General features: G+C 38.7%; 1 protein-coding gene across 6 annotated transcripts in view; it reads right to left on the bottom strand.

Annotated features, from left to right (window-relative positions):
- Kcnip4 (potassium voltage-gated channel interacting protein 4) overlaps positions 1–26951 on the bottom strand; it is a 1093862-nt gene that overhangs the window by 6083 nt on the left and 1060828 nt on the right. For all 6 annotated transcript variants that reach the window (XM_047565628.1, XM_047565623.1, XM_047565626.1 and 3 more), the window contains one exon: positions 621–728. In XM_047565628.1, the coding sequence (XP_047421584.1) occupies positions 621–728 (108 nt within the window). The remainder of the gene's footprint in view (positions 1–620; positions 729–26951) is intronic.

Here is a 26951-nt window from a genome sequence, read left to right as displayed (position 1 = left end):
TTACTTGCTTCCACAGGGGTTGGGTTTTATTTAAGGAAAAGGGTTTCAGGCCAAGTATTCAAACATGGTTTGGAAACATTTCTTCCCCTCTGATTCTAACCACCATCTTTATTCCATTCCCAGTATCTATTAATTAAAATGCCTGTAGGAGCTGGGTGTGGTGGCACACGCCATAATCCCAGCAGCTGGGAAGGGTGAGGCAGGAGATCTCAAGTTCAGAGGCAGCCTCAGCAATTTAGTTAGGCCCTAGGCAACTTAGTGAGACCCTGTCTCAAAATAAAAAGTAAAAGAAATATAAAGGGCTAGGAATTTGACTCAGTGATTAACTGCCAATGGGTTCAATCCCTTATATGAATAGATGATAGTAACAACAATAATAAATGCCTGTAGGAAATAAGGGTTTTATATATATATATATATCTTATACATATTCTTTGGAGATTGACCCTAAACTATTCCTATCCATTCTATTTTTTTATTAGAATATGTCTCTCTTCCACCACAATATAATTTGGATTTCCTGAAAAAAATCATTTTAAGATTAATAATTGCAATTGTTCATCATTTTGAAGAAATGAAAATGGTCCAGAGGATAGCTGTGTTGTTAAGGCTTCTCTTACCTCTTTAGTGATGTAGCCATCTTTATTTATGTCATACAAATTAAATGCCCAGTTGAGTTTTTCTTGTACTGTCCCCCGGAGTAAAATGGAAAGACCCTTGATGAAATCCTAAAAAGAAACAAAAATACAATTTAGAACTCTGATAAAGTTCTCTCTCAAATAATGGATGCAAAGGTACAACCCTCTGGATTGTGAACAATTTATTTAGAAAAATGACTAAAGTGTTTTTTTGTTATTTGTCTCTTGGAGATCTCTGCAGGAATAAATCTGTCCTTATCCTTAACATTCTCATATGGAAACCGAGTGTAAACTGAGTGCACTACAACTGCACATTATCAGATTCTGTTTTTGAAATACAAGCATGCACCTCATATACTTCCAGGGAAAAACAGCCTCTGACGGGAAATGTGAGCTTTCCACAAGCAGCAGACTGACTGTAGTCTACTGGAAATCACCTGCATGTAGGCAGCGGCTAAGAGCTTGGGCTGGGAGCCAGACAACCTGGGCAACCATACTTACTCTACCTCCTGTCTTCGTTCAGGATAGAATGTACGGTGAAAGGAAAAGAGGATTCAAGGAAGGTAGAAAGAATTCCACTACTTTGTAAGCGGAGAAAAGAAGGAGCTGGGAAAGCATCTTGAAAAGCAGTTGATAAAGAAGAGGAGTAAGGAGCAGAGGGCCTGTTCACCTTGACACAGGCTGCTGCTGAGGACTGGACAGGGTTCCCTGGACCAGAAACATGGAGGTCACTACAGGGAAAAGTTTCAGTGGAGAAGAGGGGACCAAGAACATTATGCTCCTTTCATAATGAACGTAGGGAATACTGATAGGAAGAACCTAAGAAATGGACAGACAGTCCTAAATAGGTGGGAGGGATCCAGAGTCCAGGTGGGTGGACTGGAGGGAGGAGGTTCTTTCCCTGAGTTGGTACAGGAGGATGAATGAGAACATGGCAGATGCCAGGAGCTGCTTCAGAGGAGAGAAGATGAGTGAATTTCCACCTGACAGCTTTAGCGTGCATCGGCTGCTCGGGAATGAAGGGCATACAACAAGGGTAAGAAGCAAAGGTTTGAGGAGAAAGGAGGAAGTTCTGCCGCTAGACAAGGTGATTGTGCAAATCAGAGGAAGTAGATGTTATGGTTTGGATACGAGGCAACCTCCTTAGCTCCTGTGTTAATACAGGAATATTCAGAAGTGAAATGATTCCATTACGAGAACAATAACCTAGTCTGTCCATCCTAGTTTGAATGGACTGACTGGGTGGTAACTGTAGGCAGGAGGAGTATGTCTATAGTAGGTGGGTCACAGGGGGCATGCCCTGGAAGCGGGCATCTTCCCAGAAACCCCTTCCCCTTGCTCTCTGCTTCCTATTCACCAGGAACACTGCAGCCTCCATCCACCACATCCTTCCACCATGATGTTCTCCATAACCTTAGGTGCAGAGCAATGGAGTTGACCGACCACGGACTAAATCCCTGAAACTCTGAGCCAAAATAAACTTTCCCGCCACTAAGTTTTACTTTTCAGTTATTTTGATCACAGTGATGTAAAGCTAACACAGTGAACCTTCCTCACATGTTTTCTTTCTCCTGGAAATGTAATATATAATATAGTGTAAGTAAGAGACAATGACACCCCTTGGAGTTGTGCAGCGTACAACTTGCACGACCATAAACTTTGACTTTTTAAGAAGTTGTACCATAGTCCTTGCAGAGCATAGGAAAACAGCTTTATTAAGAGATGAATTACTGCATGACTTTTAAGTGCTAGAGGAGGTCGACAATTAATGTAAAAGTATACATTTCTTTAAACCATAAAGCAATAGTTACATGTCATTAGTTGAAATGGAGAGTTGGATACAAGGTCTTTGAAAACATGCTTAATGCAATGACTCTCAAAATTAAGCATGCAGAAGAATCGAGGGCTTGTTACTACACAGACAGCTGGACTCCCATATCCAGAGATTTTGATTCAACAGGTTGGGACTAGGTCTGAGAATTTACATGTCAATCAAGTTCCAAGGGAATCCCTGTACTGCCGGTCTAGGTAACATGTTTTGGAACCACTGGCTTATAGGATTTGTCATTGGCACTGGCTTCACCACCAAACAAAACACACCAGAATCACAGTGAGAAATTTAAAGATAGCCCTTTTAAGCTGGGTGTGGGGCCACATGCTTTTAATCCCAGAGACTCTGGAGGCTGAGGCAAGAGGATCATAAGATTGAGGCCAACCTCAGAAATTAGTGAGATCCTAAACAACTTAGCAAGACCCTGTCCTAAAATCTAAAAATATATTAAAAAGGGTTGAGGATGAAGCTCAGTGATACAATGTCCCTGTGTTCAATTCCCAGTGCAAAAAAAAAAAAAAAGATAGCCCTCTTAACATAGGTGTGAACTTCTGTTGTTTACCTCCCTAGCAGGCCTCTCACTTCCACTGGTGCTCCATCAGCTCTGTGGAGGCTCATGCCATCCCTGGATCTAGTGACAGAACATGACCTGGGCAGAACCTGGAAGCACACTTCATCTATCTGAGCAAGACAATTAGATTTGTGGTTGGTACACAACTGAACCTAGTCCACGTCGAAGCGATTCTCAGAACTGGTGGACTCTCGCTAGGAGTGTGAGGACCCAGATGTTTTTGCCTTCCTGTGCTACAGGGGCAATTAATCATGGAGCCGAAGGGCTGCAGACAATCTTCTTGAAACCATACAGGGGCCCACCCTGAGGATGTAGCCAGCCCTGTCACTGGTCTCTTCCTTCCTATGAGCCAATGAAATTGTCACAATGCCTTTGTCAGTTGGTGTATGATTTTCTAATATTTGTGAACAAAAGTATGCTGATGCCCATTCTGACATCCCACTGGCACCTTCCTCTTAAATATTATGCATCCTAAAACAGCATCGTCGAAAGAGCACTGTGGTCTTTGAGAACCCCTCCTTTGATCTCATTGTGATAAAAATGACACAGTTATTTCAGTACAGATTTTTTGCTTTTGTTTTTTTTGTATTTTGGTTTTTGTTGTTGTTGTTGTTGTTGTTGTTGTTTTGGTGGTCCTGGGATTGAACCCAGGGCCTCGCAAGCACTCTACCACTGAGCCACACCCCCAGTCCCTACACATTTATCTCAAAAGAGGAATAACTACCTTTGATTGTGCAAAACAAAAACTGGAATGTGCCTTATCAGATTTTTGATCCATCCTTTTCTGAATGGGGATCAAAATGTCTCAAACAGGAAGTGGAAAGACTCAAAATGACAACAACAAAAACTCTTCAATAATACTGTGCACGTTTACCTTACTTTTATCACTGTAAGGACATTATGTCTGTTCCTTCATGTACACAAGTGATAAGGCAGTGAGGGAGAGCTATACTGAATTCTGGTTTCCATTCTCTTACAAAGGCAAAAGGAGAATGGCACAGAGGTCTGACTTTATAACCAACAGGTCTTATCCAGCAGTGACCTTCAGGCATCGATTGGCTCCTGATTCCCTGCCTGTCAATCAAAGGCCACCAGAACTGAGAATGATGCATTTGGGGACAGTTGAAACAAAGTGCAGTTGGAAACACTTTAAGTAACTCACCAAAGGTTCAAAAGGTTAACCAGTTAGGCAGTGAGACTCTGTACAGTGTTACTTCATGTGTTTAGTATAGGTCTTATTTTATGCTTGCTTTCACAGTTTCACAAAGAGGTTTAAGGTTGCTTATTTTCTCTAGCATGACCTCTCTGAATAGGTCAAACTCACATAGTGGTTGAGTTACTATTAGAAATATCGAAAGATACAATTTCAAGTATTACCTAAAGTTTACATTTGCTTGACACTAAAAAAATGTATCAATGCATCTAAAAAATAACAGGAAATATATCTACAAGGTTTGTAGCTTTACTTTACCACAAAGAAGAGCTAATTTGCTTATACTGATTGAAACACAATATCTGCTTAGGTAATTGTCTTGGAAGGTGATTATAGTGACATTCAGTTAAACCAGAAGGAAGTTCTCAGATTTAGTATCACTAGTGACTTAAAAATTGATAAATTCAAAATAATATCCATAAATGTAAATAAACAATAAACATGTACATAAATACAATGCTTGACCTTTTAAAGAAAGCTGTACTGAAGAAGAGTATATTACATACAATTCCAACACTTATTTATATTCAACAATTCCATTTTGTCTTTCTTTGTGTATATCTAAGCATATATTTACAGTAAATGTCACATATAAGTAACATGTGTAATAGTTATGTATATATATATAAAATAATATATGAAACATTTGTATTGTTCCATATTTTTTACTTAACATTACAAGCATTTACCATATCATTAAAAATTCATTATGACATTATTTTTTTTTTGAATTTTGAAAAATTTAATTGGTACATCTTAATTTAATTTATATAACACAAAACATTTAATTTGACTATATTTTAATCATGGCATTTGCTTATTTAACAGGCCTACTTTTCCTTTTTTTCCATTTTTTTTTCCTTCCCCTTTTTTTTTTAAATTTTTTTTTATTTTTTTACGTTTACATAGGGTAATGATGTTTATTTTTTTCCCTTCCCCCCCACCCCTCCCACCCTTTTCCCTTTATACAGTCCTTCTTTCCTTCATTCTTACCGCTCTCCTTAGCCTAACTCTAAACCTAACCCTAAACCTAATGCTAACCCCTCCCACCCCCATTATATGTCCTCATCCGCTTATCAGCGAGATCATTCGTCCTTTAGTTTTTTGAGATTGGCTTATCTCACTTAGCATGATATTCTCCAATCTCGACCATCTGCCTACAAATGCCATAATTTTATCACTCTTCATTGCGGAGTAATATTCCATTGTATAAATATGCCACAGTTTCTTTATCCATTCATCAACTGAAGAGCATCTAGGTTGGTTCCACAATCTGGCTATGGTGAATTGAGCAGCAATGAACATTGATGTGGCTGTATCTCTGTAGTATGCTGATTTTAAGTCCTTTGGGTATAGACCAAGGAGTGGGATAGCTGGGTCAAATGGTGTTTCCATTCCAAGCTTTCTGAGGAATCTCCACACTGCTTTCCAGAGTGGCTGCACTAATTTGCAATCCCACCAGCAATGTATGAGTGTTCCTTTTTCACCACATCCTCGCCAACACCTATTGTTGCTTGTATTCTTGATAATCGCCATTCTAATTGGGGTGAGATGAAATCTTAGGGTAGTTTTGATTTGCATTTCCCTTATTACTAGGGATGTTGAACATTTTTTCATATATCTGGTGATTACTTGTACATCTTCTTCTGTGAAGTGTCTGTTCATTTCCTTAGCCCATTTGTTTATTGGATTATTTGTATTCTTCGTGTAGAGTTTTTTGAGTTCTTTATAGATTCTGGAAATTAGTGCTCTATCTGAGGTATGGTTGGCAAAAATATTCTCCCACTCTGTAGGCTCTCTCTTCACATTTCTGATAGTTTCCTTTGCTGAGAGAAAGCTTTTTAGTTTGAATCTATCCCAGTTGTTGATTCTTGCTTTTATTTCTTGTGCTATGGGAGTCCTGTTAAGGAAGTCTGATCCTAAGCCAACAAGTTGAAGATTTGGACCTACTTTTTCTTCTATAAGATGCAGGGTCTCTGGTCTGATTCCAAGGTCCTTGATCCATTTTGATTTGAGTTTTGTGTAGGGTGAGAGATAGGGGTTTAATTTCATTCTATTGCATATGGTTTTCCAGTTTTCCCAGCACCATTTGTTGAAGAGGCTATCTTTTCTCCATTGCATATTGTTGGAACCTTTGTCTAGTATGAGAAAATTGTATTTATTTGGGTTTGTGTCCGTGTCCTCTATTCTGTACCATTGATCTACCTGTCTATTTTGGTACCAATACCATGCCGTTTTTGTTACTATTGCTTTGTAGTAGAGTTGAAGATCTGGTATTGCAATACCCCCTGCTTCGCTCTTGCTACTGAGGATTGCTTTAGCTATTCTAGGTTTTTTATTCTTCCAGATGAATTTCATAATTGCTTGCTCTATTTCTGCAAGGTACATCATTGGGATTTTAATTGGAATTGCATTGAATCTGTATAGCACTTTAGGTAGTATAGCCATTTTGACGATATTAATTCTGCCTATCCAGGAACATGGGAGATCTTTCCATCTTCTAAGGTTTTCTTGAATTTCTTTCTTTAGTGTTCTGTAGTTCTCATTGTAGAGGTCTTTCACCTCTTTTGTGAGATTGATTCCCAAGTATTTTATTTTTTTCGATGCTATTGTGAATGGGGTAGTTTTCCTAATTTCTCTTTCTGAAGATTCATCACTTATGTATAAAAATGCATTGGATTTATGAGCATTGATCTTGTAACCTGCTACTTTACTGAATTCACTTATGAGTTCTAAAAGTTTTCTGGTGGAATTTCCAGGTTCCTCTAAATATATAATCATGTCATCAGTGAACAGGGATAGTTTGAGTTCCTCTTTTCCTATTCGTATCCCTTTAATTTCTTTGGTTTGTCTGATTGCTCTGGCTAGAGTCTCAAGGATGATGTTGAATAGAAGTGGTGAAAGAGGGCATCCCTGCCTTGTTCCAGTTTTTAGGGGGAATGCTTTCAGTTTTTCACCATTTAGAATGATATTAGCCATGGGCTTAGCGTAGATTGCCTTTATAATGTTTAGGAATGTTCCCACTACCCCAATTTTTTCTAGTGTTTTGAGCATGAAGGGATGCTGTATTTTATCGAATGCTTTTTCTGCATCTATTGAAATAATCATGTGATTCTTAACTTTAAGTCTGTTGATATGGTGAATGACATTTATTGATTTCCGAATGTTGAACCAACCTTGCATCCCTGGGATAAAACCCACTTGATCGTGGTGCACTATCTTTTTAATATATATTTGTATGCGATTTGCTAAAATTTTGTTGAGAATTTTTGCGTCGATGTTCATTAAGGATATTGGTCTGAAATTTTCTTTCCTCGATGTGTCTCTGTCTGGTTTAGGTATCAGGGTGATATTGGTTTCATAGAACGAGTTTGGGAGGGTTCCCTCCTCTTCTATTTCATGGAATAGTTTGAGGAGTATTGGAATGAGCTCTTCTTTAAAGGTTTTGTAGAACTCGGCTGAGAACCCATCTGGTCCTGGACTTTACTTTGTTGGTAGGCTTTTGATGACCTCTTCTATTTCATTGCTTGAAATTGGTCTATTTAGGTTGTGTATGTCCTCCTCGTTCAGTTTAGGTAATTCATATGTCTCTAGAAATTTGTTGATGTCTTCGAGGTTTTCTGTTTTGTTGGAGTATAGATTTTCGAAATAGCTTCTAATTATGTTTTGTATTTCGCTCGTGTCTGTTGTGATGTTTCCTTGTTCATTCCGAATTTTAGTAATTTGAGTTTTCTCCCTCTTTCTCTTTGTTAGTGTGGCTAAGGGTTTATCAATTTTATTTATTTTTTCAAAGAACCAACTATTTATTTTGTTAATTTTTCCAATTGTTTCTTTTGTTTCGATTTCGTTGATTTCGGCTCTGATTTTAACTATTTCCTGTCTTCTACTACTTTTGGTATTGGTCTGCTCTTCTTTTTCTAGTGCTTTGAGCTGTAGTGTTAAGTCGTTTATTTGTTGATTTCTACTTCTTTTTTTGAATGCACCCCATGAAATAAATCTTCCTCTAAGTACTGCTTTCATAGTGTCCCAGAGATTTTGATATGATGTGTCTTTGTTCTCGTTTACTTCTAAGAATTTTTTTATTTCCCTCCTGATGTCTTCTGTTATCCATTCATCATATAATAGTGTATTATTTAGTCTCCAAGTATTGGAGAAGTTTCTGTTTTTTATTCTGTCATTTATTTCTAATTTCAATCCATTATGATCTGATAGAGTACAAGGTAGTATCTCTATCTTCTTGTATTTGCTAACAGTAGCTTTGTGGCATAAAATATGGTCTATTTTAGAGAAGGATCCATGTGCTGCTGAGAAGAAAGTGTATTTGTTCTTTGTTGGATGGTATATTCTATATATGTCTGTTAAGTCTAAATTGCTGATTGTGTTGTTGAGATCTATAGTTTCTTTATTCAATTTTTGTTTGGACGATCTATCCAGTGGTGAGAGAGGTGTGTTAAAATCGCCTAGTATGATTGTGTTGTGGTCTATTTGATTTCTGGAATTGAGAAGGATTTGTTTGACGTACGTGGATGAGCCAATGTTTGGGGCATAGATATTTATGATTGTTAAGTCTTGCTGATTTATGCTTCCCTTAAGCAGCATGTAATGTCCTTCTTTATCCCTTCTGACTAGTTTTGGTTTGAAGTCCACATTATCTGAGATGAGGATGGATACTCCAGCTTTTTTGCTGTGTCCGTGTGCATGGTATGTTTTTCCCCATCCTTTCACCTTTAGTCTATGGGTGTCTCTTTCTATGAGATGAGTCTCTTGCAGGCAGCATATTGTTGGATTTTTCTTTTTAATCCAATCTGCCAGTCTGTGTCTTTTGATTGATGAATTCAGGCCATTAACATTCAGGGTTATTATTGTGATATGATTTGTATTCCCAGTCAATTGATCATATTTGTTTTTGACATGATTTGGTTTCTCCTTTATTTGGCTATTCCTTTAGGCTAGCACCTCCTGTTGCTGATTTGCATCGTTGTTTTTCATCTCTTCCTCATGGAATATTTTGCTGAGAATGTTCTGTAATGCTGGTTTTCTTTTTGTAAATTCCTTTAGCTTTTGTTTATCATGGAAGGATCTTATTTCATCGTCAAATTTGAAGGTAAGTTTTGCTGGGTATAAGATTCTTGGTTGGCATCCCTTTTCTTTCAGGACTTGGTAAATGTTGTTCCAGGCCCTTCTGGCTTTTAGGGTCTGGATTGAAAAATCTGCTGATATTCTTATTGGTTTCCCTCTGAATGTAATTTGATTCTTTTCTCTCGCGGCCTTTAAAATTCTGTCTTTATTTTGTATGTTAGGTATTTTCATAATAATGTGCCTTGGTGTGGGTCTGTTGTAATTTTGTATGTTTGGAGTTCTATAAGCCTCTTGTATTTGGTTTTCCATTTCATTCTTCAGATTTGGGAAATTTTCTGATATTATTTCATTGAATAGATTATTCATTCCTTTGGTTTGTTTCTCTAAGCCTTCCTCAATCCCAATAATTCTTAAATTTGGCCTTTTCATGATATCCCATAATTCTTGTAGATTCTGTTCATGATTTCTTACCATCTTTTCTGTTTGGCCAACTTTGCTTTCAAGATTAAATAATTTGTCTTCAATGTCTGAGGTTCTGTCTTCCAGGTGCTCCATTCTATTGGTTATGCTTTCTATGGAGTTTTTAACTTGGTTTATTGTTTCCTTCATTTCAAGTATTTCAGTTTGTTTTTTTTTCAGTATCTCTAACTCTTTATTGAAATGATCTCTTGCTTCCCGTATTTGCTCTTTTAACTGTTGATTGGTGCGATCATTTAATGCCTGCATTTGCTCTTTCATCTCCTCCTTCAATGCCTGCATTTGCTCTTTCATCTCCTCATTAGCTTCCCTAATCGTTTTAATTACGTACATTCTGAACTCCCTTTCTGACATTTCTTCTGCTGTGCTGTCGTTGGGTTTTATTGATGTAGTATCTAGGTTTGTTTGGGACATTTTCTTCCCTTGTTTTCTCATATTGGTCAGTTGTCAGTGGGACCCTGAGATATTGCAGTTTTCCGCTATTGGCTTATAGTGTCCCGGTAGATTTCCAGTGTATCACCTCCCAGCCTTCAGTAGCCTGATGTCTTGGAGGAATCTGATAAAGCAGCGTATCCGAAGAAAACTGCCCCTAGCCCCCTACTGGTTCCACAATTTGGAACTGGCTCTGTGCTGAAATGCTCTCACTGTGGGCCTGTACCGTGCAGCTGGCCGTGTGGGAGGAGCTCACTGCCGGAGTGTGGAAGGCTACCTTGGGAAGACTCTAGCTGCCCTGCCCGGCTCCAATAAGCCACCTCTATCTGGGCCTGCCCCCCGGGCCGAGCTTTACCCAGTGGGCAGACTCACCCGTGGCTCTATTTCAGTCCGAGTCTCTCAATGCCTCCCCTTCTTAACTCCTGGGTTCTGGAGCGACAGGGGGTGCAGTCTCCCTCTAGGCCGCCATCTTGGATCACCCCGAGAAGAGAGCCTGCAGCCGGAGTGGGCAGAGCCGCCTGAAGAGGTCTCTGGCTGCCCTGCCCTGATCCCAGAGGCTGTTTGCGGATCGAGGCTCTCCGTTGGTTCGGGGGCTTGTGGCTGGTTCTATGTAGAAAGTCTCTCACTGGGCGGTCAGCTCTGAGAAGCTAGCCTTGAACGGCACCTCCCACCGCAGGGGTCCAGACTACTTGGTAAGTCTCTGGCTGCCCTGTCTGGACCCTGAATCTGCTTGCATGCCAGAGTATGCTGAGCTGCACTGGCTCCGGGACTTGGAGCTTGTTCTGGTCAGAAAGGCTCTCACTAGCGGGCCAGTTCCGTTCCGAGAACCTGGAGAAGCTGGCTGTGTGGGCGGGGCCCACCACCGGAGTGCGCAGGGCTGCCTGTGGATGATTCTAGCTGCCCTGCCCGGCTCCGATAAGCCACCTCTATCTGGGCCTGCCCCCCGGGCCGAGCTTTACCCAGTGGGCAGACTCACCCGTGGCTCTATTTCAGTCCGAGTCTCTCAATGCCTCCCCTTCTTAACTCCTGGGTTCTGGAGCGACAGGGGGTGCAGTCTCCCTCTAGGCCGCCATCTTGGATCACCCATTATGACATTATTTAAAGAACTACATCTTAGATTAAACCACATGAAATTGCTCATATTTGAATATTTTTATTTGAATATTTTATATGGTTTAATCAAATAATGCAATTATGTGAATTTTGAACATTTTGAACTATAACTCAGCTCACACCCACACACACACGTGTGTGTGTGCACATGCATACAAACACAATAATACACCAAAAACTAAAGTTATTATTCACATATTCCCTTTTAATTTCTCTTCTATTATTTTTTAAAAATATTATGGTCACTAACCTCTAATTTTAGTACCTACTAATAGATGCAGTTTTAAATTTGCAACATTGCTTGGTTATATGAATATATCACAATTTATTTCACCATTCTTTTCCATTGCTGAATACCTAAATTTCAAGTTTTCTTCACTATAGGTGATACTCTAGTAAACATTCTTCTCTATTTTCTATCATTTTGGCTTACTTTCTTAGGAAAGAAGTGGAATTAGTGGGTAAGGGTCCCGGGGACACTGAACTGTAACAGTAATAATGACTACAGTTTGTTGATATGTATGGGAAACTTGTGCTAGGCAGTTCCCATGGATCAGTTTCTGTCGGCCACCTCATATCACCATCGTGAGTGAATGTGCACTGTGGTGTTTAGTGTATTGATAGATGCTCAGAAAAAAATAGGTGGCTGAGCCAAGGCAGCATCAGGGAGCAAGCAAGGGTGGAAACGAAACCTAGACCTCTGGCTGAAATTCGTGCTCTCATTTGAACTAGACCTGAAGCAGTGAGCTGAGATCATACAGAATAGCATGATATAAGTATATGCTGTGTCTCTCTTTCTGGCTTTATGGAACATAATTGTGGGGTGATGTGAAATAGTGGCTCAGTAATCGGAATTCAATCACTAATAACATTTATAGAACATTTGGAAATGTCAGGAAGCCATAACTCTTGCCATTAAATCACTCTAAATAAGTTGGAAAATGCTTTAACTCCCATAAAGAGGAAGTGAGGCAGTGGGCGAAAGCCGTAGGAAGATCAGATTAGCTGAAAGGAATCCCAACAGTTGTAGGTCAGGGAGCACTGGACAAACTGAGAGAAAGAGATATTAATTCCAATCACTGAAAATGACAGATGCTAAAGATGTTAACCAGGATCAATAACATTACTCACTAACATCAATAGAGGATTTTCTATGTGCCAGGCAAAATTTTTTGTAGACCCTTTAGATCTTTATTTAATGTTAACAGCCTTAATGGAGGTATGGCAAACAGACAGGAGCCAACAGAAAGAGCTCCCAATGGCCAAACTGGAACAATGTAAGCAACAGAATGAGTAAGCTCATACTGGATTATGACTCAAAGAATAAAATGATAAATATCCATCATCTCATACTCATATAAATAAATGATTGGATACATTTATAAATGGGGAAGAAGGTAAAAGTTTCCCAATAGGAAGAACTGCAAATGAATTAGTTGGATAATTGTTGAAAAAATGGAGCATAACTCCCCAGTCTCTAAGCGTGGGCTGTGGATAATAACTTCCAGCCAAAGGGCATGGTTTTGGAAAAGGAGAACAAGAGTAACAGTGGTGGAGAAACTTGACAAGTACTACTTCAGTCAGATGATCAAGGTCCATGTCAACAGTCATAAATTATTTTAATAATATGTGCTGCCCATACTATTTGATAAAATGGCATTTTACATCTGAGATCTTCCTCCCCATTACAGGTCACACCAGTTTAGTCCTAAGAAAAACATCAAACAAATCCCAACTGAGGGGCATTCTATCAAATAGCTGATCAGTACTACCAAGGCCATTAAAAACAGCAAAAGTCTGAGAAACTGTCACCATTAAGAGGGGCCTTAGGAGACGCTATGACTGCCTGAAGAGCAGATGGAACTATAGGAGATGCAACCTGAATGGGAATCTGGGACAGAAAAAGGACATTAAGTGAAAACCAAGGAAAAGAGAATAAAGCATGAACTTTAATTAATAGCCACCTGCCAATATTCGTTCATTTAACTGTGTCAAGTATATACCATTAATTTATGATACAAACCCAGGGAAACTGGGTGTGAGATACATGGGAACTTTCTGTGATGTGTTTGCAATTTCTCTGTAAATGAGAAACTGGCCTAAAGTAGACGGTTCATTTTAAAAAATGAATTAAGAGTCCCCTCTCCCCCAACAAGATGGCAGAATAGAGAAGATTGCATTTCTGGCTGTTCTGTGGCAAGAAACCAAGAAGGCAGATAGGCAACTTTTCGGCAAGGTGGGTGGAAAAAAAAAAAAATCAAAGGACGTGACTTTAAATTAATTCTGGACATTCAAAGCAGATCAGGAACTCAGGAGATTGGATATAACAGACTAAGGAAGAAATCCCAGTGATATCACTGGTGTGCTGGTGCCATCTGAGTGGCCCCCTGTGAGCAAAGTGGAGGGATGAGAAAATTAAAGGGATCCCCATCTCTACAAAGCCTGTGGCCTGTTTGGCTGTGGAGAGATCAGAGAGCAAAGACACTGCCAGCCTAGCCTGAAAGGCTATCTTGTGTGGGAGGGGGGCTGTCTCTACAGGGGACACAAGAACTGAGAAAGAAGCCAATCTGCAGCCACCCCTGGTGGGCCAGCAGATTTGGGGGGCTGATTCCTGGCAAACCTGAGCTGGGCTCAAAGTGCAGGCCTGGTGAACCCACAATGCATGAAATAGAGAGCACCTAAGTAACCAGGAGAGGGTCGGACACTGAGAGGGATTTACACCGGGGAATACAGGTCACGGAAACCCTCCTCCTCCAATCTGAACCTTCAAGGACCAGCTGGGAGGGACTCTGCCTGGCCTGGATTCTGAAAAAAAGCATGGAGTGATTAAGTTTGGAGACTGAACCTGAGTCTGTGAGTGGTGAAGGGGACAAAAGATTGGTTTCCCCGACACACGAGTGAAACCCAGGGTCTCCCAGTGTGGGTCAGCAATGTCTGGGCCCTGGAGGAATTCTAATTTAAAATCTTCAGACCAATAACAACTCAATGACGAGCCTGGAGCCTACCCAGGCCTAAACCCTGCCTATGGTATCTCCTCTCATGCTTCAGAGACCCACCCTGATGGAGCAGACCCTACACTCCAGTCCATCCTACCTAACACTGCTGGGAAGGGAAGCCAAGAATTTTTTGAACTCCAATGGAAACAATTCCTTAACTTTTCATTGAGAACATTTTCCTCTTCTTTTCCTTCTTCTTCTTTTCTCTGGTTAATTGTAAACTTAATGGTTCAAGGACACTAACACATATAATTATTTCTCTCTTTTTTCTCATATAGCACTTTTTAAGTCAGTTATCTTCTATGGCTTAGTTTCCTAGGGCTAGGATATTTGATTAGTATATTTTTGCTTTTTTTTGTATTTTTTAATTTTTATTTTATATATTTTTTTCTTTTTTCTTCACTCTCACTCATTTGTTTCCCTTAGTTCTCTTTCTCTCTTTTCTTCTACTAACGGCAAAACTCTATCGTTCTCTCTTAAACTCTTTAATTTTTTACTTATATTTTTGTTCCTCCTTCCTCAATAGTCACATTCTATAGCTCTTCTGTTCTCTCCCTGTTTACCATTCTTAATTGTAAAACCTTTGCAAACTTACTGTATTTACTGTGGGCAGTAACTGAACATCTGTTCATTTGACAATTAACATTATAGAAGCCATAGCAGGAACTACTTTGTTTATTGCTGTATATTGTTTGAATTGGTTGTGGATATTATTTGTTTCACCCTAAACTGTGAAGTACTAGAAACCTTTAGGGACGTTATAAGTTCACATGATAGAAACTCTACTGCCTCAAATCCATACATACTGTTAGATGAGTAGACACATAAAAAACATGGAAAAGCAAGGGGAAAAATCACCTACAAACAAATCAAAATACTTCAATGACAGAATCAATCAACACCACAGTGGAAGAAATGTTCAGAGAAAGAGTTTAGAAAGTTCCTATTTAAACTGATCTGTGAGATAAAGGACAATGTAAGGAGTAACATTGGACAGAAAATAGAGAAAGTGAAAGATCACTTCAATAAAGAGTTAGAGATTCTGAAAAAAATATCAAACAAATCTTAGAAATGAAGAAATCAATAAATCAAATTGAAAATTCAATGGAAAGCATCACCAGCACACTAAACCAACTTGGAACATATAGTTTCAGGCAATGAAGACAAAATATATAATCTTGAAAATAAAGATGAGTATGGAGAAAAGATGTTAAGAGACATGAACAGAACTTCCAAGAAATATGGGGTAACATGAAAAGACCAAAGTGAAGATTTATTGGAATAGATGAGGGCTTGGTGATACAAATGAAAGAAGTACACATTTTTTGTCAATGAAATGATATTAGAAAATTTCCCAACCCTTAAAAATAAAATGGAAAATCAAGGATTGCAGGATCCCAAATATACAAAATCACATCAGACCCACACCAAAGCAAATTATAATGAAAATGATTAACATACAGGATAAGGATAGAATTTTAAAGGCTACTAGGCAGGTCACATTTAGAGAGAAACAATCCGGATCTCAACTGATTTCTAAACCTTGACCCTAAAAGCTAGAGGTTTTGGAATAATATATACCAAACTCTGAAAGAAAATGAATGCCAATCAAGATTATTATATACCCAGCAAATTAAGCTCCAGAATTGATGATGAAATAAAAACTTTCCATGATAAACAAATGTTAAAAGAATTCACAATTAGAAAGCCTGCTTTATAAAACATACTCAATAAAATATTTCATGAAGAAGAAATGAAAAATAAAAGCAAAAACCAGCAAAGGGAGGAACTACAATAGAAGAATAGTCAATCAAAATAGAAACTAATTCAAATTAAAAACCTGAAAAAAATCAAAATGACAGGGAAAAAAATCATTTCTTAATAATAAAATTGAATATAAATGACCTAAAAATATCAACCAAAATATATAAACTGGCTGATTGGATTAAATAAAACAAGACCTAACAATATGCTGTCCTCCAAGCAAAGCTGTTCATTGACTGACGGTAAAAGGATGGGAAAAATATACCATTCACATGAATCTCATGAATAAGCACAGGTATCTATTCTCATATCAGATAGAGTGGACTTCAAACCAAGTCATTTGGAAAGATAAAGTCATTTCATACTTTTATGGGAATTACACATCAACAAGATACAACGATCATAAATATTTATGCCCCAAATAAGAAGCCTCTATGTACATCAAACAAACCATTCTCAATTTCAAGAATCAAATAGATCACAACATAATAATACTCAGTGATGTTAACATGCCTCTCTCATCACTAGAGAGATCTTCCAAACAAAAACTAAATAAAGAAGTTCCAGAATTGAAAAATACAATGAATAATTTAGACTTAACTGACATATATAGGATATGTCATTCATCAATGACTGAATACACTTTCTTCTCAGCAGCACATACATCATTTTCTAAAATAAATCATATTTTAGGCCACAGAGCAGCTCTTAGAAAATACAAAATATTCAGATAATATTTTGCATTCTATCAGATCATAAGGGAATAATATTAGAAATCAAAGATAAAAAAATAGAAGCTATGCTAACACCTGGAGACTATTGAATGATCATTGGATAGCAGAAGAAATCAGGGGTGAAATAAAAAAAAAATGCTTAGCGGTGAAAGAAAATAGTAACACAACATATCAAAATATCTAGGACACTATGAAGGCAGTTCTAGGAGAAAAATACATAGCATTGAGCTCATTCATTAAAAGAATAGGAAGTTAGCAAATAAATAACCTAACATTTCAAGACCCTAGAAAAAGAAAAATAAATCAACATCAAAAGCAGTAGAAAATAGGAAATAATAAAAATCAGAGCCAAAATCAATGGAATTGAAACAAAAAATTCAAAAAAGTAAATGAAAAAAAATTTGATTCTTAGTAAAAATAAAATTGATAAATCTTTAGTCAAGCTAACCAAGAGAAAGCATGAAAAAACACAAGTTACTAAAACCTGGATGTAAAAGGAAATATCATCAGGTATACTATTGAAATACAGGTTATAATCATAAACTATTTTGAAAATTTATACTTCAAAAAATAGAAAATCTTGAAGACATCTACAAATTCTAGAGACATATGAGCCCCTGAAATTGAATCAGGAGAACACAGAATATTTAAATAGCTCAATTTCAAGCAATGAAATAGAAAACAACAACAAAGCCTACCAACAAAGAAAAGTGCAGGACCAGATGGATTCTCAGCCAAGCTCTAGTACCAATCCTTTTCAAATTGTTCCTTGAAATAGGAAAAGAGGAAACTCTTCCAAATTCATTCTTCAAAGCTAACATTACCCTGATAGCAAAACTGGACCAAGACACATCAAGGAAAGAAAACTTCAGACCAATATCCCTGATGACCAAAGATGCAAAAATTCTTCATAAAATACCGGCAAATCATATACCAAAACATATTTTAAAAATAGTGCACCATGGGGCCAAGATGGCGGACTAGAGGGCGGCTGCATTTCACGCTGCTCCAGGACGCAAGATTCAAAAGAGGAGATAGTGAGAGACTTGGGACCAACTCAAAGCTGCTGGGTCTCTCCTGTTGGGGAGGCGTCCCGGATGGGGCGGTAGCCCCGGAACGCAGGGAATTTGTGAAGTGGAGTTGCTCGGCGAGACGCCCCTCCCCCCGCTGGAGCGGTAAACACGGACAACTGGGATCATAGTAGAGGAGGCGGCTCAGCATAGCGCTTGGACTCGAGTAGCCGCTGGGGCTCCGGGCGGCTGCCTGGGGAGGAGCTGCGTGGCGAGCTGTTTGGACCCAGAACAACCGCTTCTGAACACCGGGGTTTGCCCGGAGGAAGAGGAGGAGTACGGCGGGACGCTTGGTCTGGGAGTGACTGCATCAGAACCACAGGCGGTTGCCAGAGGAGGAGCTGCGTGGTGAGCTGTTTGAACTCAGAGCGAGCGCTCCTGAGTGCCGGGAGGTTGCCCGGAGGAGGAGGAGGAGGAGTGCGGCGTGTTGCTTGACCTGGGAGTGACTGCATCAGAGCCGCGGGCGGTTGCCGGAGGAGGAGCTGCGTGACGAGCTGTTTGAACTCGGAGCAGCTGCTCCAGAACACTGGTGGCCTGCCTGGAGGAGGAGAGCGGTGGGACGCTTAGTCTGGGAGTGACTGCATCAGAACCACAGGCGGTTGCCAGAGGAGGAGGCGAGTGGTGAGTTGATTGGACTAAAAGCAACCGCTCCTGAACACCGGTGGCCTGCCTGGAGGAGGAGCGTGGTGAGGCACCTGGTCTCGGAGACACCGCTCCTGAACACCCGGGGGGCTACCCCAAGGAGGAGGAGGAGGAACAGGGCGGGTCACTTGGACTTGGAGTGACTGCCTAGGGCTACGGGTGGTTGGCGGGAGGAGGAGACCCGAAGTGAGTTGCTTGGACTCCTAGTGACTGCGTTGGAAACCGGGCGGCTGTCTGGAGGAGGAGGTGTGTGGCAGGTCTCTGGGTCTCGGAGCTATTGTACGGGGCTCCAGGTGGTGGCTCAGGGGAGGGGCTGCATAGCCAGGCAATTGGTGCAGAGCAGGGTCCCAGGAGCTAGGTGGCTTCTTGCTGGAAGAGCCGCACAGAGACACGCCTAGGGGTGGAGCGAAGTTTCCAGGGCGGCAAGCAGATTCTCTGGGAGAGGCAGCCTAAGGAGACTCGCCTGCGAAGGGTGAGGCTCCCAGGCCCAGGACGTAGGTCCGGGCCCCTGGGATCGTTGCAGAGGAAGACAGCCCAGCCCAGGTGGTAGTTGTAGATTGAGGGGAACCTCTAGGAGGGCAACTGACCAACGAGACGTCCCCACCGAGTGACTCTTCCCGGCAGGGGGAGGTTTTCCCACAGGGACGGTAAAGCCAGAGACATAGGCACAAACAGGCCTTGCCTCAGCCCGCAGTCTAGTTCCCCATTGGATGACCATTGGTCAACAAGTGGAGGCACCTCTGCCCACTAGCAGGGAATATACGCCACCTGAGGGTTACCACACCTAGAGAGGCAGCTTCTTCGTGGAGCTCTGCATTATCAACCTTCTCCAAGACTTCAGGCTACTGAAGGATAAGAGGGGATATACTAGCAATCTTCAGGGACATTATAAGTTGATAGAGGAAATCTGACCCACTGATTCCTGAACAATATGAGAAAACAAGGGAAGAAAATGCCCCAAACAAATCTAGATGTTACATCAATAAAATCCAATGACAGCATGGCAGAAGAAATGACAGAAAGGGAGTTCAGAATGTACATAATTAAAATGATTAGGGAAGCAAACGATGAGATGAAAGAGCAAATGCAGGCATTGAATGATGAGATGAAAGAGCAAATGCAGGCAATGAATGATCGCACCAATCGACAGTTAACAGAGCAAATTCAGGAAGCAAAAGATCATTTTAATAAAGAGTTAGAGATATTGAAAAAAAACCAAACAGAAATCCTTGAAATGAAGGAAACAATAAACCAAATTAAGAACTCCATAGAAAGCATAACCAATAGGATAGAACAGCTGGAAGACAGAACGTCAGATATTGAAGACAAAATATTTAACCTCGAAAACAAAGTTGAACAAACAGAGAAGATGGTGAGAAATCATGAACAGAATCTCCAAGAATTATGGGATATCATGAAAAGGCCAAATTTGAGAATTATTGGGATTGAGGAAGGCTTAGAGAAACAAACCAAAGGAATGAACAATCTATTTGAAGAAATAATATCAGAAAATTTCCCAAATCTGAAGAATGAAATGGAAAATCAAGTCCAAGAGGCTTATAGGACTCCAAATACACAAAATTACAACAGACCCACACCAAGGCACATTATAATGAAAATACCTAACATACAAAATAAAGACAGAATTTTAAAGGCTGTGAGAGAAAAGAACCAAATTACATTCAGGGGGAAGCCAATACGGATATCAGCAGATTTTTCAATCCAGACCCTAAAAGCTAGAAGGGCCTGGAACAACATTTTTCAAGCTCTGAAAGAAAATGGATGCCAACCAAGAATCTTATACCCAGCAAAACTTACCTTCAAATTTGACGATGAAATAAGATCATTCCATGATAAACAAAAGCTAAAAGAATTTACAAAAAGAAAGCCAGCATTACAGAACATTCTCAGCAAAATATTTCATGAGGAAGAGTTAAAAAACAAAGAAGCAAATCAGCAAAGGGAGGAATTATCCTAAAGGAACTGTCAAATAAAGGAGGAACCAAGATGTGTCAAAAATTTTAAATATGAACCAAATGACTGGGAATACAAATCATATCTCAATAATAACCCTGAATGTTAATGGCCTGAATTCATCAATCAAAAGACATAGACTGGCAGATTGGATTAAAAAGAAAGATCCAACAATATGTTACCTGCAAGAGACTCACCTCATAGAAAGAGATACCCATAGACTAAAGGTGAAAGGATGGGGAAAAACATACCATGCACATGGGCTCAGCAAAAAAGCTGGAGTATCCATCCTCATTTCAGATAATGTGGACTTCAAGCCAATGTTAGTTAGAAGGGATAAAGAAGGACATTTCAAACTGCTTAAGGGAAGCATAAATCAGCAAGATATAACAATCATAAACATCTATGCCCCAAACAGTGGCTCATCCATGTATGTTAAACAAATCCTTCTCAATTTTAGAAAACAAATAGACCATAACACAATAATACTAGGTGATTTTAACACGCCTCTTTCACCACTGGACAGATCTTCCAAACAAAAATTGAACAAAGAAACCATAGATCTCAATAACACAATCAATAATTTAGACTTAACAGACATTTATAGAATATACCATCCAACCAAGAGCGAATACACTTTCTTCTCAGCAGCACATGGATCCTTCTCTAAAATAGACCATATATTATGCCACAAAGCTAATGTCAGCAAATACAAGAAGATAGAGACACTACCTTGTATTCTATCAGATCATAATGAATTGAAGTTACAAATTAATGAAAGAGTAAAAAACAGAAACTACTCCAACACCTGGAGATTAAACAATATGCTACTATATGATGAATGGATAACAGAAGATATTAGGAAGGAAATTAAAAAATTCTTAGAGGTAAACGAGAACAAAGAAACATCATATCAAAATCTCTGGGACACTATGAAAGCGGTACTTAGAGGAAGATTTATTTCATGGAGCGCATTTAATAAAAGAAGTAAAACTCAAAAAATAAATGACCTAACACTACAGCTCAAAGCCCTAGAAAAAGAACAGACTAACACCAAAAGTAGTAGAAGACAGGAAATAATTAAACTGAGAGCTGAAATCAACGAAATTGAAACGAAAGAAACAATACAAAAAATTGACAAAATAAATAGTTGGTTCTTCGAAAAAATAAACAAAATTGATAAACCTTTAGCCACACTAACAAAGAGAAGACGAGAGAAAACCCAAATCACTAAAATTTGGAATGAACAAGGAAATATCACAACAGACACGACTGAAATACAAAACATAATTAGAAGCTATTTTGAAAATCTATACTCCAACAAAATAGAAAATTTCGAAGACATCAACAGGTTTCTAGAGACATATGAATTGCCTAAACTGAACGAGGAGGACATACACAATTTAAATAGACCAATTTCAAGTAATGAAATAGAAGAAGTCATCAAAAGCCTTCCAACAAAGAAAAGTCCAGGACCAGATGGGTTCTCAGCCGAGTTCTACAAAGCTTTTAAAGAAGAACTCATTCCAATACTTCTCAAAGTATTCCAGAAAATAGAAGAGGAGGGAACTCTCCTAAAATCATTCTATGAAGCCAATATTACCCTGATTCCTAAACCAGACAGAGACACATCGAGGAAAGAAAATTTCAGACCAATATCCTTAATGAACATCGACGCAAAAATTCTCAACAAAATTTTAGCAAATCGCATACAAATATATATTAAAAAGATAGTGCACCATGATCAAGTGGGTTTCATCCCAGGGATGCAAGGTTGGTTCAACATCAGGAAATCGATAAATGTAATTCACCATATCAATAGACTTAAAGTCAAGAATCACATGATTATTTCGATAGATGCAGAAAAAGCATTTGATAAAATACAGCACCCCTTCATGCTCAAAACGCTAGAAAAAATAGGGATAGTGGGAACATTCCTTAACATTGTAAAGGCCATCTACGCTAAACCCATAGCTAATATCATTCTAAATGGTGAAAAACTGAAAGCATTCCCTCTAAAAACTGGAACAAGGCAGGGATGCCCTCTTTCACCACTTCTATTCAATATCGTCCTTGAAACTCTAGCCAGAGCAATTAGACAGACCAAAGAAATTAAAGGGATACGAATAGGAAAAGAAGAACTCAAACTATCCCTATTTGCTGATGATATGATGGTATACTTAGAGGAACCAGGAAATTCCACCAGAAAACTTTTAGATCTCATAAGTGAATTCAGTAAAGTAGTGGGATATAAGATCAATGCACATAAATCTAAGGCATTTTTATATATAAGCGATGAATCTTCAGAAAGAGAAATTAGGAAAACTACCCCATTCACAATAGCTTCAAAAAAAATAAAGTATTTGGGAATCAATCTCACAAAAGAGGTGAAAGACCTCTACAATGAGAACTACAGAACACTAAAGAAAGAAATTAAAGAAAACCTTAGAAGATGGAAAGATCTCCCATGTTCTTGGATAGGAAGAATTAATATTGTCAAAATGGCCATACTACCAAAAGTGCTATACAGATTCAATGCAATTCCAATTAAAATCCCAATGATGTACCTTACAGAAATAGAGCAAGCAATTAGGAAATTCATTTGGAAGAATAAAAAACCCAGAATAGCTAAAGCAATCCTTGGCAGAAAGAGTGAAGCAGGTGGTATCGCAATACCAGATCTTCAACTCTACTACAAAGCAATAGTAACAAAAACGGCATGGTATTGGTACCAAAATAGAAAGGTGGATCAATGGTACAGAATAGAGGACACGGACACAAACCCAAATAAATACAATTTTCTCATACTAGACAAAGGGGCCAAAAATATGCAATGGAGAAAAGATAGCCTCTTCAACAAATGGTGCTGGGAGAATTGGAAATCCATATGCAACAGAATGAAACTAAACCCATATCTCTCACCATGCACGAAACTAAACTCAAAATGGATTAAGGATCTTGGAATCAGACCAGAGACTTTGCATCTTATAGAAGAAAAAGTAGGTCCAGAGCTTCAACATGTTGGCTTAGGACCAGACTTCCTCAACAGGACTCCCATAGCACAAGAAATAAAAGCAAGAATTAATAACTGGGATAGATTCAAACTAAAAAGCTTTCTCTCAGCAAAGGAAACTATCAGCAATGCAAAGAAAGAGCCTACAGAGTGGGAGAAAATCTTTGCCAATCATACTTCAGATAGAGCGCTAATCTCCAGAGTCTATAAAGAACTCAAAAAACTCTACACCAAGAATGTAAATAATCCAACTGACAAATGGGCTAAGGAAATGAATAGACACTTCACAGAAGAAGATATACAAGCAATCAACAAACATATGGAAAAATGTTCAACATCTCTAGTAATAAGAGAAATGCAAATCAAAACCACCCTAAGATTCCATCTCACCCCAATTAGAATGGCAATTATCAAGAATACAAGCAACAACAGGTGTTGGCGAGTATGTGGGGAGAAAGGTACACTCTTACATTGCTGGTGGGGTTGCAAATTAGTACAGCCACTCTGGAAAGCAGTGTGGAGATTCCTTAGAAAACTTGGAATGGAAACACCATTTGACCCAGCTATCCCACTCCTTGGCCTATACCCAAAGGACTTAAAATCAGCATATTACAGAGATACAGCCACATCAATGTTCATAGCCGCTCAGTTCACAATAGCCAGATTGTGGAACCAACCTAGATGTCCTTCAATTGATGAATGGATAAAGAAAATGTTGTATATATATACAATGGAATATTACTCAGCCATAAAGAATGATAAAATTATGGCATTTGCAGGCAAATGGATGAAACTGGAGAATATCATGCTAAGTGAGATAAGCCAATCTCAAAAAACCAAAGGAAGAATGATATCGCTAATAAGTGGATGATGACACATAATGGAGGGTGGGAAGGGTTAGTGTTGGGGTTGGAGTTGGGTTTAGGGAGGGGGGCAGGAATGGAGGAAGGAAGGACTGTATAGATGGAGGGGAGGGGGGGAAGGGAAAAAATGGCAGAATGAATCAAACAACAGTACCCTATGTAAATTTATGATTACACAAATGGTATGCCTTTACACCATGTACAGACAGAGAAACAACATGTATCCCATTTGTTTACAATAAAAAAAAAAAAAAAGTTAAAGAAAAAAAAAAATAGTGCACCATGATCAAATGGGCTTCATTCCAGGGATACAAGATTGATATGACATACGGAAGTCAATAAACATAATTCACCACATCTGTAGACTTAAAGACAAGAAAACCATGATTATCTCAATATCTGCAGAAACAGCATTTGACAAAATACAGCATGCATTCATGTTCAAAACACTAGAAAAATTATGGATAGTAGGAACATACCTCAACATTGTAAAAGGTATACATGTTAAACCCAAGGCCAATATCATTCTAAATGGAGAAAAATTGAAAGCATTTATCCTAAAAATTAAAAGAAGACAGGGATGCCCTTTTCACCAATTTTATTCAACATAATTCTTGAAACCCTACCCAGAGAAAATAGACAGAAGGAAGAAATAAAAGAGATATTAACAGGAAAAGATGAACTCAAACTATCACAATTTGCACACGACATGATTTTATATATAGAAGACCCCAAAAATACCAGAAAGCTTCTAGAATTCATAAAGGAAATCAGCAAAGTAGCAGGATATAAAATTAACACCCATGCTAGAAAATTTTCCCATAGTCATAATTGATATTTCATAGAAAAACACTTTTCTTCCAGCACTGTGGCATCATAGAATGCCATATTTTAGGCATCAGCTGACATTATGGCTTGGTCACTCTCTCAGTAGTACCGGGTCTGCAGTGATGGGACCTCACATAATGAATGTTCATTCATCCCTTCACGATGCTTCATGTGAACATCAGTTAGTATTATTGTTGTGTAACTATTATTATTGCTAATGATATTTTAGGCAATTTGTATCATAAGTGCTTATTATAACCAGATGCAGAACTATCTTTCATCATGTTGCAGAGTGGTCACCTAGCAGTTGCTTGAATACATTCAAAGACAGATTGTCACTGTGTAACATGATGATCAATGTCATTATTAACTACCTTTGTTAGAAAACTCTCCCAGTAATAATTTCTATGGTTAACATCTAATAGATATCAAATACGTATTTGGCACCAGGCACAAAGCCAAGCTCTTTAATGACATTATTACTTTTCCATTCTTCCATTATTCTGTGAAATTGCCTTGGTTGCTGATGTCTAACTAATATGAACACTGAAGCCAGAGTGTTAAAATTCTCAGTCCAGGGTCTCACAGCCACTTGGTGGCAAAGTGAAGATTAGATCCAATCATACTTGAATCCAAGGACCTTCCTGACTTATTTTTTCTGCCCTTCAGGTTTAAATTAAGTGGAAAACTTCTATTTCCCTATGTCTTAGAATCCAAGCAGTCCCACTGCCGTAGCAAGAGTATGCTGTTGCTTCTCATAATATCCTCCTTCCCCATCCATTTCTGCTTCCTGGAGACTTTACAGTAGCTAAACAATGTAGAAAAATAACTTTGATAGCCTAATTTTGTTTTTGACTCACTATTTATTAATTTAACCCTTAGTTTGCCTTAAAAAGAAAAAGCATTATACCTCCATGCATATCTATAACTATTACAACTAATTTCCCAAATTATAATTAACATTTATCATAATTACTGGTGTTTTACATAAACATTATAACAGCAGTGTTATGCATAATCCCACATTATTAACATGGTAAAATTGGATAAAGTCTACTCCTGAAACATAAGTTGTTTCAAGTAATGAAATCACAGTAGATTTTGCTCTTCTCACCCTCTGCAAACTAGCTAAAATATTTTTTATTATGTGAACTGGAACCTTTGACTTCCATATTAAAGCTAAATTGAGTTTATGTTGGAATTAATCTTATGCACAGAGTGGAGCAAATATTAATAGGATATTACTCTGGGGCAGATTAAGCTGCCTTCAGTGGGTGAAATATTACAGGGACTGGCACTTAGGGAATTCTCACACTGTCCACTCTTACTCCACTAACTGTGGCTCTCATGTCCATGCAGACCCACCCTCCTGTCTTAACTTCTTAGCTGACATCTCCTCAGCCACTGCCAGTTGCTATTTTTATCAGTGGTATTTCTTGGTCAGGTGATAATGTTTGGGATTCCTGGCTCAGAGTTGTTAAGGAGTTATGTATAAGGAGATGCTTTAATGCACCTGGCAACAGTTACGCCGGACCAGGGATTTACATCCCATGATGCTCAGTTTTCGTTTTTTTTTTTTTCATTCTTTTTTTGTTTGTTGTTTTTCTTCCTGACACCCTAGAGTCCTTGTATTCAGAGAGCTTGAAAAATTAACTTTTCTTCTCCTAAACATGGCAGATTTTTATGTCTACTGATTTCATTTTAATATCTATT

This window comes from Sciurus carolinensis, chromosome 10, assembly GCF_902686445.1.
Source record: "Sciurus carolinensis chromosome 10, mSciCar1.2, whole genome shotgun sequence".
Lineage (NCBI taxonomy): Eukaryota > Metazoa > Chordata > Mammalia > Rodentia > Sciuridae > Sciurus > Sciurus carolinensis.
This window is presented reverse-complemented; position numbering and strand designations above follow the sequence as displayed.